The sequence below is a fragment of the Nothobranchius furzeri genome, chromosome 15 (assembly GCF_043380555.1).
Source record: "Nothobranchius furzeri strain GRZ-AD chromosome 15, NfurGRZ-RIMD1, whole genome shotgun sequence".
NCBI lineage: Eukaryota > Metazoa > Chordata > Actinopteri > Cyprinodontiformes > Nothobranchiidae > Nothobranchius > Nothobranchius furzeri.
In genome coordinates, this window is record NC_091755.1 from 46,942,146 (window position 1) to 46,957,409 (window position 15,264).

The window sequence follows — 15,264 nt, forward strand, 5'->3', positions numbered from 1 at the left end:
AGTTGGTGTCCATGTAAATGGAGAGTTGGGATTTCTGATCAACCAAGGTTTGAACCGGGTAGAGGGAATATGGCGCGGGTAAACATAGCTACTGTGACACAGATCTGACTGGCTTCGATTGGCAGCTAATGGAGGAAATGGGGGTAGAAGATGATTTTCACCTTCAACCTGCTTATTAATGTTAAAGTGACCGATCATATTCCAAAAAAAGTTTCTGTTGGGATACTTATAAACCCCTTAACCCTGAAACCTGAAATGAACACACACAAAGAGGAGGGAGGTTGTTTTTACGCTGTGTGGCCAGAGCAGCGGAGGGAAGACATGGCACAAACCTCTCCGGGTCTCCGCCATACTTCTCTGCCCCTCTCTGTCCCACAGTAAGTTTTATTGAAAGACAGGACGAAGAAGGCGGGGCCTTCTCGAGTTACAGAGTTACAGGCTCGTCTCCTAGGGTACCAAGCACACACAAACAACGCACACACATCCCATTCCAAAGACATTCAGGTGGAAAGCTGTTTAACGTAGGGAGTAAAAACAAACCACATCTCCCTCGTACAGAACCAGGTGCATTCAGTCAACTCTATTTCTCATGGGAGTGTAACCCAGTATTACAGAACAGCGTGGTCTGAGGAAGGTCGCTGTCCTCCCTGTTGAGACAGGAAAGCTGGCACAGGATAACACTTTGCATTTAATGAAGCAACAGGTGTTTTACATAAAAGAAAGCAGTTAGGATTTTAAGCAGTAATGTCAGCAAAACCACTTTTTCCCTGACAATTTCTCAGTGAGCTTGGCCTTTTCTAGAAGCATCCTTCTCATCCTCATCCTTGGAGAAGACTTGTCCGTTGGGCTGCTCCCGCCACCTCAGCTGGACGTTGTTTCCTCCCTGACCCTTCAGCTTCAGTTTGAGCTGAAACACAAACGCATCAGTTACTGAGTCCGATCCTCCACGAGGCTCTTAGAGAGCTACTTTGGGTTCAAGGAGCCGTCTCATCAACCCAGAGAAGAGGTTCGGCTTTTTTCAACAGACATTTGAGACCAAGTCACAAGATCCAAAGTCCAAACAGAGGTCCATCCTGCAAGATGATCACCACTTAAAGAATAATGAGGAATGAGAGGGATAACGGGGAACCTGAAAACCTGAGTTAGTGATAAAAAAAACCTGACTAGAACTTACCTGATTCAGCAGGTCTTCCAGCACAACTGGGTCCTTTAGGTTCAGAGAGGAGTCTCTCACCAGTTTCAGTTTCACTGCACTTTGTGCGGCACCTTTGAGGAACAAACACTCATTATCGGCTAAATCATTGCTGTAAAATACCAAGTTCTCATCAGCTCTGCCTGTACTGGTAGTAGGGATGTACATAGTTAACCGGTTAGTTACCATTATTGTTGCAAATGGGTACAATTGCTTTGCCCGGTTAACGGTGCCGTCTTCCTGCTGCGCTGGGGTGTCATATATTTTGTGCCACTAGAGGGTGAAAGAGCGTCGCTATCAAAATATGTTTACTGGCCAACTGCAGAAGAAGAAATGAGCTTGTCACATGACCAAGCTAATGTGCTCAAACATGAAGCAGTTAGCAAAGAGCCAGCGTGGGAGCAGTTTATTCTTAGGTATTCCGTTCTTGGAACGCATGAAGTGCACGCAACACAGCCGCCTCTGGGACGCATCCGTTTCTACAGTTAACCACGGCCAGGCAGGAAATCACACACGGTTTTAGTGTAAAATCTGCGGTTATTTTCAAAAATAAAAGTACTGCAGCAATGCGATTTCATATACGTGTAGCTCACACGTGACTAGGGTTGGGCATTGGGCATCGAGCATCGATTGGAACCGGTTCCAACTGTTTATTTTTCCCGGAATCGCTCAACGTTTTTATTTCGATTCTTAGTTTAGATTCCTAGTATGCCGATGGAAGAGGAATCCGCGGCCTATCTTCGTGAAAAATAAACATGATTTGCAAGTTGTGATCAACGCTTTTCAGAGCTGACCACACCAGCTGTCTGTGTGCAGCACCGAGTCCCCCCTCCCCCACCCAGATATCAACAAACGCGTCTGTCGAACTTTTACTCCGTGACGTAAACTTTAACTCCTGCAGCGTAGAGGAAACGTGTTAAATACGTCAACACGGTGGATTTAATAGAAGCTTTAAAGAACAAACTCTGGACGGCGTGAGGTGAGTTCGTCTCACTGCAGAAATAAAAACACACACGGAGCGTCAGATGGCTGAACAATAACCTGTAGAATAATTAAAGTCATCATGAGCAGCTTCTCTGTGGTGGACCACACCAGCTTCTGCCACTATAAATAATAATAATAAATCACACACAAAGCTGTGAACATTTAAATTTCCTTTCTGAACTATTTCCGTTGAGTTTTAATGTTTAAAATCTGTTAGCTTGTTACTGACAGCAGCTACGTTTAGGTTTCACTTCCTGTTGTGACTGAATGCTGCGGCGGCATGGAGGTGTAGTTCTCAGTCATCCTGGACATGATCATCCTGAGAGTTTCAGCTGAGAACAGCTGGACGTTTCTGGATATGTTGGAGACGTTTAGCCTCTCATCCCAGAGGCGTCTTCCAGACTTCGGTTGTGGTCAGAAACAAACACACTGATTGTGCCGCAAGTATTTTTCTTTTTTCTCCAAAAACATGTTTTTGTCTAAATGAAGGTGATGTTGTTCATAGAATTAAAATTCATGTTGACGTTAAGATTATTTCATCAAGTAGTGTCAGTGTTGACCGGCGGCGGCACGTGGTTTGAAGGAGAGGCAAACAAGTAAATCAGGTTGAGGTGGCTTTATTGCAGCATGTTTTGTCACCAACACCAACCCTAACATGAACACTCACTGCCTTTTATACCCAAGTGACTGATTGGAAGAAACCAAGAAGAGGGGGTAATCAAAGAAATAATAACTAAATAATATTTACAGAACCCAACCACCAAAATAATAAATGGTACCAAACATTATTTACATAAATACAAATCATACTAAATAAATCCAAGTTCAATCAAACAAAAGAAACTAGGTTTCACATAACTCCTCAAAGAATCACCCCTCCTTATTTAAGTGGTATGATCCAGCAGCTTAAAAGCAGCACCTGGGACACAAACTTCCCTTTGCTGCCCCGCCCTGCTGAGGAGACAACACCAGAAAGGTGAGTGAAACTTTGGAGATTAACTTAAACACAAATTGACATTTAACCAACATTTCCTCTTTACACAGGAAGGGTGGCCAGTCCCTCTGCTTCTAAAGAATCTGTTACAAATGCCCAACACAAAATAAATCCCTTCAATAACAAAACCTTTTGTCTGTTACTCAATCAGAACTAACAGAACATAAATCATAAGGAATGGAACCCCTGGTCTCCATTACAAGTAGGATCGTGGTTAGCTGGCTCATGTAAAACATGTCATGTCTTCAAAGAATCGGAATCGGGAATCGATAGGAACCGGAATCGAAACGAGGAATTGGAATCGGAATTGTTCAAAATCAAACGATGCCCAACCCTACACGTGACCCAACGACTTATTTAATCCTGGTATCGTTCCAGAAGTGCAGCGGTGTGTTTTTCATGGCTTTAATCCTGCCAGTGGAGAGGAACAACAACATATATGACATCAAACATGATTTCATCATTTTTGGTTTAATGGTAAACAGCAAAAGCAAACTGACCTTTAAACTAGGCTGACCATACATCCTATCTCCCCCGGACATGTCCACTTTTCACTGTCTGTCCGGAGCGCCCGGGGGGGTTTCCTACATAGAACTAAATGTTCAGTTTTTCATCCAGGAGCAGGGATCGAGTTTTGGGGGGCTAGATATCTTTCAGGGAAAGATCCAGTCTCTGCCTATATTACAATATTTATGGGCTCAGCGTAGCGGGATTCTGTTGAGCGGAGAGGACGCAGAGCGCTGATCGTTGGTGCGCCCGCTGCGTCCCGGCGCACGATACATTCTCAAAACATTATTATTAACACATGATCAATCATATCTGTTTATATCCTCTGGTACTCTGTCTTTTACTCATGCCTGACGCGCTCTGCTCATCCTGTGCTGCGGTGATTTCACCTCACTGACGCAGCATCGAAACGCGCTCTCCGCTTTGCGGTCAGGAGATCCCTTTGATCTACTCAAATGTCACTGATGAGGTGAAAAAGTAGGAATCCAGGCAGCAGTTTTTCTGGAGTGTTTAGAGGAGATGCAGGAAGATGAGAGACAGACAGGACAGGAAAATAGTTACATAAAAACAAGAAAACAAAGCTTGAAAGTAAAATGTAGGTAGATTTATCTCCACTACGCGTTTTATAAAACAATAAGTTATACACGTGTAATATTTATACATCTGTTACAATTCAGATCACCTTCAAACACACAACCAGGGCCGTTTCAATGCATTTTGGGGGCCAAGACCAAACAGCATAAAACAAATCTTTATCGAGGTCAAATCCTCAATATATCGTGATATTGATTTTAGGTCATATCGCCCAGCCCTAGTGTGACATCATCGATAGGCACAGATCTCCTGTCCTCTTTTTTGGAAATGGAAATTTGGTCACCTTACGTTAAAGTCTCGAAGGATCTTGTGATCTCGTCCAGCGAGGAGGATGGCAAGGAAGCTGTTCCACTGCCAAGACTCTCCCGGGGTTCAATGGACAGCATTGAAGCTCGCAAGTAAAACGCTCTGCCCTGCTGATGCTTCCAGTGTGAAACAGGCAACACTAGCGCCACCGGTAGCGTTGGGTACCGAATTCGGTACTTTTTAAGGTACCGACCAAATTCCATAGTGCCGACTGAGCACCGATTCACGTCATTTGAAACGGTGCCTCGTTTCAGTACCGGTTCTTCTTAACAAGAACTTGACTAGACAGCTGCGCATGCGCAAGAGCATTATGCCGTCGGTCGCTGCGAGCGAGTTGTAAACAGAGCAGCATGGTAGAAAGAACGCACACTAAAGCTTGGGTCCACTTCACTAAATGTGATGGGTAACTGGGTGATGATGAAACCAGCAACAACGATCTAAGTGAGACATCTTCATCTTAATCTGCTCCGGTAGGTAAATAAAACGTTTAAGATAATGTTAGCTTGATATGCTAGCTTCCGTTCCGCTAATGGTGTGTTCGCGTTCTCCTCGGAACTCAGAATTTCTGACTAGAAGAACATGAACGCGCTCTAAAGTTTGGCTTCACTTTACTAAATGCAACGGGTGATTGGGTGAAGATGAAACCAGTGACAACGATCTAAGTGTGAGGCATCATCGTTTTAATCTGCTCCAGCAGCTAAATAAACTGTTTAAGATAACGTTAGCTTGATATGTTAGCTTCCATTGCCACCATTGTTATCAGCTAATGGTGCGTTCGCTTTCTCCTCGGAAATTCTAACTTCCCAGTAGGAAAAATCAATTGAAAAAAGACGGCAAAAGGAATGAAGATACACAGTAAATTTAGTTCACAGTAAAGATGTTTGCTTCAGTTTAATTATCAGCTTATAAAACTACAAGGACAATGTTAAAATACAAACAGCTGTATGTTATTTATCGTGATATTTATCAAATATTGTTATATATTGAGAAAAATATATATCTAATTATAAAAGAGAATTAAAATATTAAACACTCAAAAGTATCTAAAATTGGTACCGTTAAGTACCGGTATCGATTCCTAGGTACCGGCAATTAGTACCGAATCGATTCAAATGTCAAAGGTACCCATCCCTAGACCGGTCCCTCCGACCACCACCAGCAGGAAAAGCGGGTTAGTCGTCTTGTCCATGGACACAACAGCATTTTCTGGTGGAAGCTGGGATTGAACCTACAACCTTTTGATTACAGGGCAACCTGCCCTACCTCCTGAACTGCTGCTGCCCTGAAATAACCAGTAGTGTTTAAGATTCAAGATCCTTTTATTGTCAGTGCACAGGTGTACAACGACACTGACTTTGCGCTCACCATCACCCTGTGTGTCTGCCTGGGTTTCTGTGTTCCCGGAGCTCCTGCTTGCAGGTGGGTGCATCTGGGAGCTCCCTGTTGCTGCTGGTTTGGGTTAGGGGGAGCAGTGGGACACTCATTCAGCGCTGGAGGATTACTCACACTGGTACACGCTTGTGTTGCGTGAAGTCTTGTGTCCCAAATTTGCCAGTTAGTCTCGTTACAGCCTTGTTATTGTTTTTACTACAGATGTGATCCCGCCTCTAACAAGGGCGCCCCCAAGGGGTGGCCAGGGGTGGACATGGACCCCCCAGGAAAATTGCTGAACCCCCCCCCCCCTCCGGAAAAGCCAGTGTCAACAAATCATATTACTGTTCAGTCAAACCATATATTGATCTTGTTTATTCAAGATATAATTGTGAAACAAAATAAAATATTACTATTGAGTAAAGAAATAATCAGAATAAAAAATACACGTTTCTGCTGCTCACCATTTTAAAAAGGTTTTTATCTCCATAGTTTTTTTTAACACAAATTAACCTAAAACATTTTTTTAAATTAAATTTGGGATAACATTTTAAATAACTGAAATGTATTTTTCTAAAATGTTTGTTTGTGTTTGTAAAATTTAAGTTAAATGTTTCGGATACCTACAGTTATTTTAATAAAAACAAAAAGAGGTGTAATGCAGTACATTGCCACAGACTAAATTCAACCAGAGTTACCACAAGGATCAATTTGGTGTGCCACCCCAAAATTTCTTTGGCCCCATCCGACCACCCCTATCAAAATTTTCTGGAGGAACGCCTGGTTACGCCTCACCTCCAGGATCTTTGGTCCCCACCACAACAGCCCTCTGCAACCCACCACGTCTCCACGCCTGCCACGTCTCGCTGTTTGTTCCCCCTGGCCATCAGCTCTCAGCCGCCTGCCTCCCTCAGCCTTGCCTCTCGTCTGTCTGTCCTTGGAACCCACAGTGGTCCTCATCCATGCTCAGCTCCCTCCACATCTCCTGGACATCTACCCTCGGTTCTCACAGACCTGAATTTCACTGGTAAAATTTTATTGATTTTTTTTATCTATTATTATTTTTGTCAGATTGAATTTATTTCTGTGACCATTGTGGATTTTTCTTTCATTGACCAACAACTGATTCCACATCTGCATGTGGACTTGTACCTGGGCAGCTGTGTTGTTCTGGGATATTTGGGTCTCAGCGCTGCTTCAACAGCGCGATACCCTCACTAAGGACGAGCAAAATATCAATCATGTTTAATATTCACACAGCAACACGATTGCTGATCGGGAGCTGGTCATGAGGGGTTTATCATCTCTCGTTACCCCCTTTATACTACACGATGCAAAATCGCCCCGACATCAAAGATTCTCGCACGAGAGGAAAATCAGCTCAACACGGGCCAAAAAGCTTTACCGTGGATGACTCGTCTTCCAGAATCTTCTGCCACTAATCTGCACCTGGCAACAGTCACAAACTCACAAACGGGAGGGGACGTCACTCATTCCAGCAGGGACGGCAATAAACCCATTTGACCAGAGGATGTCATGTTTACGCATCTCTCATGCTGCTGCTCCTCATTTCCGAACGGAGCCCGCTGGGATTTGGAGCATCTGACTAGGAGGCCTCTGGTATTAAAATATACAAAATTTCAAGTAACGCCCACTTTTCTTGTCAGAATATACTAATAAATTATTTAAGTAGTAACAACTTGATTTGAAGTGAACTAAACTGAGATTAATTAAGTAGTCTCAACTTCAGAATAATCACAGCTCACTCATATATAATAACTTCACAATATTTTCCACAATTAAGTTTGTTTACCTACTTTTCCTAAGGTATTTGTTTTCCTAAATATTTTCAAGCAAACTTAGCTTGTTAAAATTTACAGTGTAACTTCCCAGATTTTTAATGAATGGAGATCCAGGGCCCGCTGGTTGGGAAACACTGATGCAGCCAAGCATGTTTCTCAGAGATTTATAAGTTAGAAGCAGAACATAGTCAACCCTCTAGCTTCACTTACCGCTGTAACAAATAAAGATTTTCTTTATGTCACACATCCAGTCCTCCCAGAGTCCAGAACTTCTGAAGTTGGCTGCAACGCAGCTCTGCTTTCCTCCACTAGGCTCAGCGTTTGGTGTATTCCAGTACGTAAACGAAAAGGTGCTGTCATCTGACCACATCCAGTTGTTTCTGTACAGACCGAACCAAGAAATTGAAGGTGCTATCAGTTTCACCAGCCCCTGGTTCTCCATCGAGTTCCTCACACTGGCCAGGTCTGTGTGATGTTCTCTGCAGTAGCTCTGAGCCTGAGTCTGGTTCATGCGGATGCTGATGGGGTAAAATGTTGCATCCATCCCTGAAAACAGAACATCTCCACAATAATGCTTGTAACGTGCAGGTGAAGGTTCTCAGTCATCCAGGTTACGGTGAGCCAAAGGTGTTCTAATGAAGGCAGCTGGACGTCTTAGTTTCTTGAAGACATTTTACTTCTCATCTGAGGAGCTTTGTCAATTCAGATTTGACAAACTCCTTGGATGAGAAGTAAAACGTTTTCAAGAAACTAAGACGTCCAGCTGCCTTCATTAGAACACCTTTGCTTGCAACGTTAGTTCGAAAAAGTCAAATACATGTTTTAGTTTTTCAGGAAAACATTGAATTGAGTCTGAAATGGTATTTCAACCTTTTACTCATTACTTCCTCATTCATAATACTACTACTACTACTACTACTACTACTAATAATAATAATAATAATAACAATAATAATAATAATAATAATAATAATAGTCGTCATCTTCCTCCGCTTATCTGGGTCGCGGGGGCAGCATCCCAACTAGGGAGCTCCAGACCGTCCTCTCCCCGGCCACCTCCACCAGCTCCTCCGGCAGGACCCCAAGGCGTTCCCGGACCAGATTGGAGATGTAACCTCTCCAACGTGTCCTGGGTCAACCCGGAGGCCTCCTGCCGGCAGGACATGCCCGAAACACCTCCCCAGGGAGGCGTCCAGGAGGCATCCTGACCAGATGCCCAAACCACCTCAACTGACTCCTTTCAATCCGGAGGAGCAGCGGTTCTACTCTGAGTCCCTCCCAAATGTCCGAGCTCCTCACCCTACCTCTAAGGCTGAGCCCGGCCACCCTACGGAGGAAACTCATTTCGGCCGCTTGTATCCGCGATCTCGTTCTTTCGGTCATTACCCAAAGCTCATGACCATAGGTGAGGATTGGGACGTAGATCGACCGGTAAATCGAGAGCCTGGCTTTCTGGCTCAGCTCCCTCCTCTCCACGACAGATCGGCTCAGCGTCCGCATCGCTGCAGACGCCGAACCAATCCGCCTGTCGATCTCCCGATCCCTCCTACCCTCACTCGTGAACAAGACCCCGAGATACTTAAACTCCTCCACTTGAGGTAGGACCTCTCTCCCGACCCGGAGTTGGCAAGCCACCCTTTTCCGGTCGATATGACAATAGTAATAATAATAATAATAATAATAATAATAATAATAGTAAAAATAACAATAACAGTAATAATAATAATAATCACACTAATAATAATAACAATAGTTATAATAATAATAATAATTATTATTATTATTATAACAACAGTAATATTAAGAATAACAATATTATTAATAATAATTATTATTATTATAATTATAACAACAGTAATAATGAAAATAACAATATTAATAATAATAATGATAATAATAATAATAATAATAATAATAATAATTAAATAAAAATTATTATTATTATTATAACAACAGTCATATTAAGAATAACATTATTAATAATAATAATAATTATTATTATTATAATATTATAACAACAGTAATAATGAAAAAACAATATTAATAATAATGATAATAATAATAATAATAATAATAATAATAAATTTTAAATATAAATTATTATAATTAGTATTATTATAACAACAGTCATATTAAGAATAACAATATTATTAATAATAATATTTATTATTATTACAATTATAACAACAGTAATAATGAAAATAACAATATTAATAATAATGATAATAATAATAAAAATAATAATAATAATAATAATGTTAAAATTTTTATTATTATTATTATTACAATTATTATTATAAATATTATTGTAATAAGAATTTTATTCATAATATTAATAACATTCATAATTAATATTTTTTGAGGTACCCAAAGCTCCCCCTCCACACAATTAATTATTCATTCACTCCCTGGAGGTGGAGGTAAACGACATCTGCCTTGCCCACCAACAATATCTTTATTATCAACACTAATTTTATTATTTTTCTTTAAAGCAGCACTGATGCTCCTCAGTAAAATGCTCACCACTGACATCCATGCAGACTGATGTTGAGTTCTGAGAACATGGAACATCAGCCCATCCACCGACTATACCGTTTATCACTGCACAGGCCTCGTCTCCACCATGATTATCTGGCTGTACGAAAAACCAGTTTCTGAAGTTCTCATTCTGTTGGTAGAAGCTGGGGTCTGACATGGACCACCTCCAGCTGTTCAAATCATTATAGAGTCCAATCCAGGCGTCCTGAAAACACAAACGTTTGTTTCTCTTTACAAACAGCTTCAATGTTCAGACTCATTCATTCACATTTTCATGACTTCTGCCTCCTGATTCACCAGGATATAAGTAAAAAAACACATCAACCACAACATTTGCCAACAGTATTATTGACAGTGATTAATGCCTGGCTCCTTGATGTACAGGTGACCTGTCCAGGTGACTCAGACAACCACAAAGCATGATTTAAGGACCTTAAGTTTCCTCACTGGGATCCTTTAGAACCAACAAACATGCAGCGGAACAACAAGACAGGCGATAAAACCAAACATACGTAGGCGTTTGAAGAGGCGAACATCTGATTTAGATTGGCCAGTTTGTTCAGCGTCGCCACGTCCTTCACGTCCGCTACAGTCGCCAGGTCGATGAAGTTTTCTCTGCAGTAACTCTGAGCTTCGGTCCAGTTCTTTGCCTGATAAATAAAATGATAGTTCCTCTGAGGAACTGTAGAGACGGCACACAGAGCTGCAACCACACACAGTAAATAATCAGTCCAGTGGTTCACATCTAAACTAATAAACCAGGTTTAAAACAACAGCAGTGACGACGTTTCTAATTCTCTCACAGACGTGAATAATGAGCTTTTATAAAACACCTACCTGATGCAACAGAGAAGATCAGGAGAACCTTCTCCATTTTCCCAGGTTCTCGACGTTCTGCTTCTTCACTCCGAGACTCCGGAGGCGCTGAATGACTCTGATGTCTTACGTGAAGTTTTATTCCGAACATTATTTGCATTTTTGTGTAAACTAAGAAATCCTCATTACGTGACAAGTCAAAAAGATTTAAATCTTTATTTCCATAGACAAGGTCACAAAAACCTGATGTCTGAGGAACAAAAGAGGGTTGATCCTGTTTCACCTGTTCTTCTAGACCTCTGTACGCTCGCTCTTTTGTGGCAAGAGCTGAGAGAGACACAAAGAGTTTCTTTTAGCAGCTTTTACTGTGGAAGGAGGCAGCACTGAGACCCGAACACAACCGAAATGGTGAGAGGGTGCTCGCTGCAGAACCACAAAGGCGGAGCTGCATCATAAGGTGGAGCTGCACCAGAGTCAGCCCCGCCCATTCACGCAAACTCAGCCTAGCCCACTGACTTCCGTTTTTGTTTTCAACTTTATCGCAAACTGACCTGACCCACATGAATTACGGCTGTTACTAGTTTACAGTCGTTAATGCTATGTTCTATGCTCCAATTAAACAAGATAAATATAACTTGCTACATGACAAAGACTGAATATATCTCGAAATGAAAAGGTTTCTTTCAGCGAATATCTGCCCACAGCCAGTCTAACAGAAATGGTCTATAACAGCATTACAGACTTTTGAATGGGCTTTGGTAGTCTAGTGGTGAGATCGTCTGAGTTAAGTTTTGCTTTCCCCTCAGCTGATGCTGGTTCGATTCTCGGTGGGGTCGTCAGCAATCTATTTAGCCAGCTGAAACATTTAATTTGTTTATATTTTAGTTGTAATGTTTATTTTCAGCAAAATATTTATGTCTGTAAAAGTTCTTTGAATTTGGTCGTTCCTAAACAGCATTTTAGTTGAAACTCTGCTCACAAATGGACTCACACTGGCTAAATAAACGAATAAATAAATAAAAAAACACATTAGTCATTATATGTTAAACTGTATGCCAGTAAATTGTTGTAAACATAGTACTGGCAAGTTTAGCTAGAAATGAAGAAAAGAGGTTGTACACTACCTAAAACTTACAGTAATGGGAGGCGAACCTGCGCAAAACTGCATGTAAACCTGACTCCATAACCACTACACCACCACATATGTTATAAGTCATGTGGCGTTACATCTAATTGTGCTTCCTAGTATGTCTCTGAGATGGGTTGTATGGTTTTTCGGCGGTGTCTCAGTAGAGGTCATTTCAGAAATAATTTGTCAGAAAATTCACAGAATATCCAGATTTGAGAACCAAGACCAGACCCGCTTCGGGGGAGGAGACCAAATTGAAGCTGAGATGGGAGGAAAATGCATGAATGAGGCTAAAAATTGCTTTGGCATGCTTCTTATGAGGAAATGACAATATAACATGATTAAAAGTTCCAAAAGTTAGATTTTCAATTATATGGAACCTTTACAAAAACTGTTCAATTAACTTCTCAACTCCATCCTCAATCTTGCATTTTTTAGCTATAACACCCTCTTTGGTTCCAGAATGCTATCAAGTCTGACAACTGGAAGGAATTGGACTGACTCTGATGGAATGGGCAGGGCTGATTCTGGAATGGGCGGGGCTGACTCTGGTGCAGCTCCACCTTCTGGTGCAGCTCCGCCTTTGTGGTTCTGCAGCGAGCACCACTTGGAAATGGTTGACGTAAACAGCAGGAATCCCTAAAATAAAAAAGTACATCTGGACCTTTATTCTGGTCTCCTTTTGAAACTCTGGTTGTCCTGGATGACTGGATGGATGCCTGAGGGTTAGTTTACTGGTTCATTGCTCCACAAAGTTTAATTATATCAATAAGACAACCTCAGTACAAAATGCTCCATAATGGAGCCAGGAGGGGTGCAACATGCGCGAGTGGAGAAAGATTGACATCCTGTGGTCAAACTGAGGTACTGCAACCCGTTTTCTAAACAAACAGCTACTGTCTCGCTGTCGTTTGTGAGTTTCGTGGCTGATCAGTGCCAGAAGGTTCTAGATGACCATGTCATACGCATTAAGTAGGTAAATACTCTGTCCTATCTGGATCTAGCTGTTGTATAGTAGGGGGCATCAGAGGAGACGTTGTTGTTTACGTCTTGCTGTTATAGTTCTAAACGAGTCAACAAAAGGAGTAAAACCACACGATTGACTCATTATGCGCTTCACACACATTTCACCGTAATGTGGAGTTGTAATAGAAAAAGAAGCTTGAAATATTTTTTTAAGTTGACTATTTGCTTGTAAAACATTGTTAGCATTATTAGCTCAGTGTTAGCCTCTAGCCCGCTCCAACCAATGTTAGAGTAAAATAAAAAGATGACATGGCTTCTTAGGGGCACGAGAAATGACTTCAGGGGCACTAGACCACGACTGATCAAGGTGACATAAGTTCACGCTATCAGATGCATAAAAAAACATAAATGAAAATACAAAATCATATATTTAGACTATAGCTTTGTACAGATGACTGTGAGTTTGTTTCTGGCTGGAAGTTTACATTTTGGGTCAATAAACCAACTTGTTGAAAATGTTGAGCCTCCACTGTGGACAGAGGCTATCACCTTGTCAGTGTTGTTGCTCTAGAATAATCTATATAAATACACAGGAACCATAAATCAATCCAAATGTTATTAAATGTTTAATCTTATTTAGACTCAGCTCTCAAACGACTTACGCTGAGGAGAAAGGAAATGGGAGTTCACTCACCTGCTGTTTATTTAGAACGCTTAGACTCAAATGAAAATTGGAAATAAAATATATAAGTTGAAACATCTATTTTTATCTACTTTGTAAAATATTCATTTAACCATCAGTCAAAATATGTCAACTAATTGAGAATAAAATAATGCAACTTTAATAGTTTAACTGAAATAGGTCAGTGGTACTCGTGGCAGTGTGTGTGTCCTGTCACAGCGTCCCGATTGATCATGCGTCCTGGCTACTTGGCCAAGTGGATGTCCCTTTGGCTGACTGGTTAGTGCGCATGACTCTCACCTGGGAGTCTGGGGATCGAATCCCGTCCGGGCCCTCGTTTCTCCACCTTGCCACATACTGTTATCAGTCTCATTTATGGACGGTTTTCTACATTTTTAAAGTTAATCCGTTTTATTTGAAATATTCTGAATTTGAACAACTCTTGGTTTATTTAAGCTACTTCAAGTCTGACCTTCTGACTCACAGTGATGCAGGGGACTGTTCTGTTCTGGTCCTGCTGGACCTGACTGCAGCCTTTGACACTGTTGACCATCACCTGCTACTGGAGAGGCTGAGAGACTGGGTTGGCCTATCAGGAACTGCTCTGGAGTGTTTCTTCTCTGTGGCTGTCTCCAAGTTTAGGTCCTCCACCACCTCCTTTACCCATGGTGTCCCGCAAGGATCTGTGCTGGGGCCTCTGCTCTTCCTCCTCTATCTGCTTCCTCTTCAGCACATCCTGAGCTCCTTCAAATGAATCTCCTACCATCTTTATGCAGATGACATCCAACTGTACATCTCCTTTAAGCCCCATGAGATGTCTAAGCTGCAGCTGTTACACACCTGCTCTGACTCTATCAAAACCTGGATGGTGGGAGCTTTCTTCAGCTGAATGAAGATAAGACTGAGATCCTCATCTGTGCCCCAGACAAGCTGGTTCCCAAAGTCAGAGACTCTCTTGGTCAGCTTGCTTCTCACACCAAACCCTCAGTCAGCAATCCCTGAACTGTCTACAGGTGGTTCAGAACGCCTGTGCTCGGCTTCTGACCAAGTCCTCCAAACACACCCACATCAGCCCTCTTCTCCTCCAGCTTCATTGGCTGCCAGTCAAGTTTGGGGTTCATTTCAAGATCCTGGTTCTGGTCTATAGGGCCTTACATAGACAAGCACCATCTTACATTGGTGATCTTCTTAGTCCCTACACCCCCAGCAGGTCCCTGAGGTCCAGTGATCAAAGCCTACTGGTTGTGCAGCACCAGGCTAAAGGTCAAAGGTGACAGATCATCTGCTGCTGTGGCCCCCAGACTCTGGAACTCTCTCCCCCTGAGCCTGAGATCAGTGGACTCAGTGGTCTCCTTTAAACTCGCCTGTTCAGGCTTTGGTGGG

General features: G+C 42.0%; 1 protein-coding gene across 1 annotated transcript; it reads right to left on the minus strand.

Annotated features, from left to right (window-relative positions):
* Positions 1 to 281: 281 nt before the first annotated feature.
* On the minus strand, positions 282 to 11,503 carry LOC107391489 (macrophage mannose receptor 1). The gene is made up of 6 exons (XM_015968813.3): positions 11,126 to 11,503; positions 10,801 to 10,991; positions 10,274 to 10,493; positions 7,961 to 8,296; positions 1,175 to 1,266; positions 282 to 907 (listed from the first exon to the last, which is right to left on the minus strand). The coding sequence occupies exons 1-6, from the start codon at positions 11,262 to 11,264 to the stop codon at positions 779 to 781; spliced, it is 1,107 nt and encodes a 368-aa protein (XP_015824299.3). The 5' UTR covers positions 11,265 to 11,503; the 3' UTR covers positions 282 to 778.
* Positions 11,504 to 15,264: the final 3,761 nt, after the last annotated feature.

Bases quoted from the DNA above. Each gene is read 5' to 3' on its own strand.
- LOC107391489 (XM_015968813.3), bottom strand. From the start codon at position 11,264: ATGCAAATAATGTTCGGAATAAAACTTCACGTAAGACATCAGAGTCAT. The intron at 10,494-10,800 runs GTATGTTTGGTT...TTGTGTTTTCAG, and splicing joins TCGCCTCTTCAAACGCCTAC to GACGCCTGGATTGGACTCTA. The intron at 8,297-10,273 runs GTGAGCATTTTA...TTCTGTTTTCAG, and splicing joins AGTCTGCATGGATGTCAGTG to GGATGGATGCAACATTTTAC.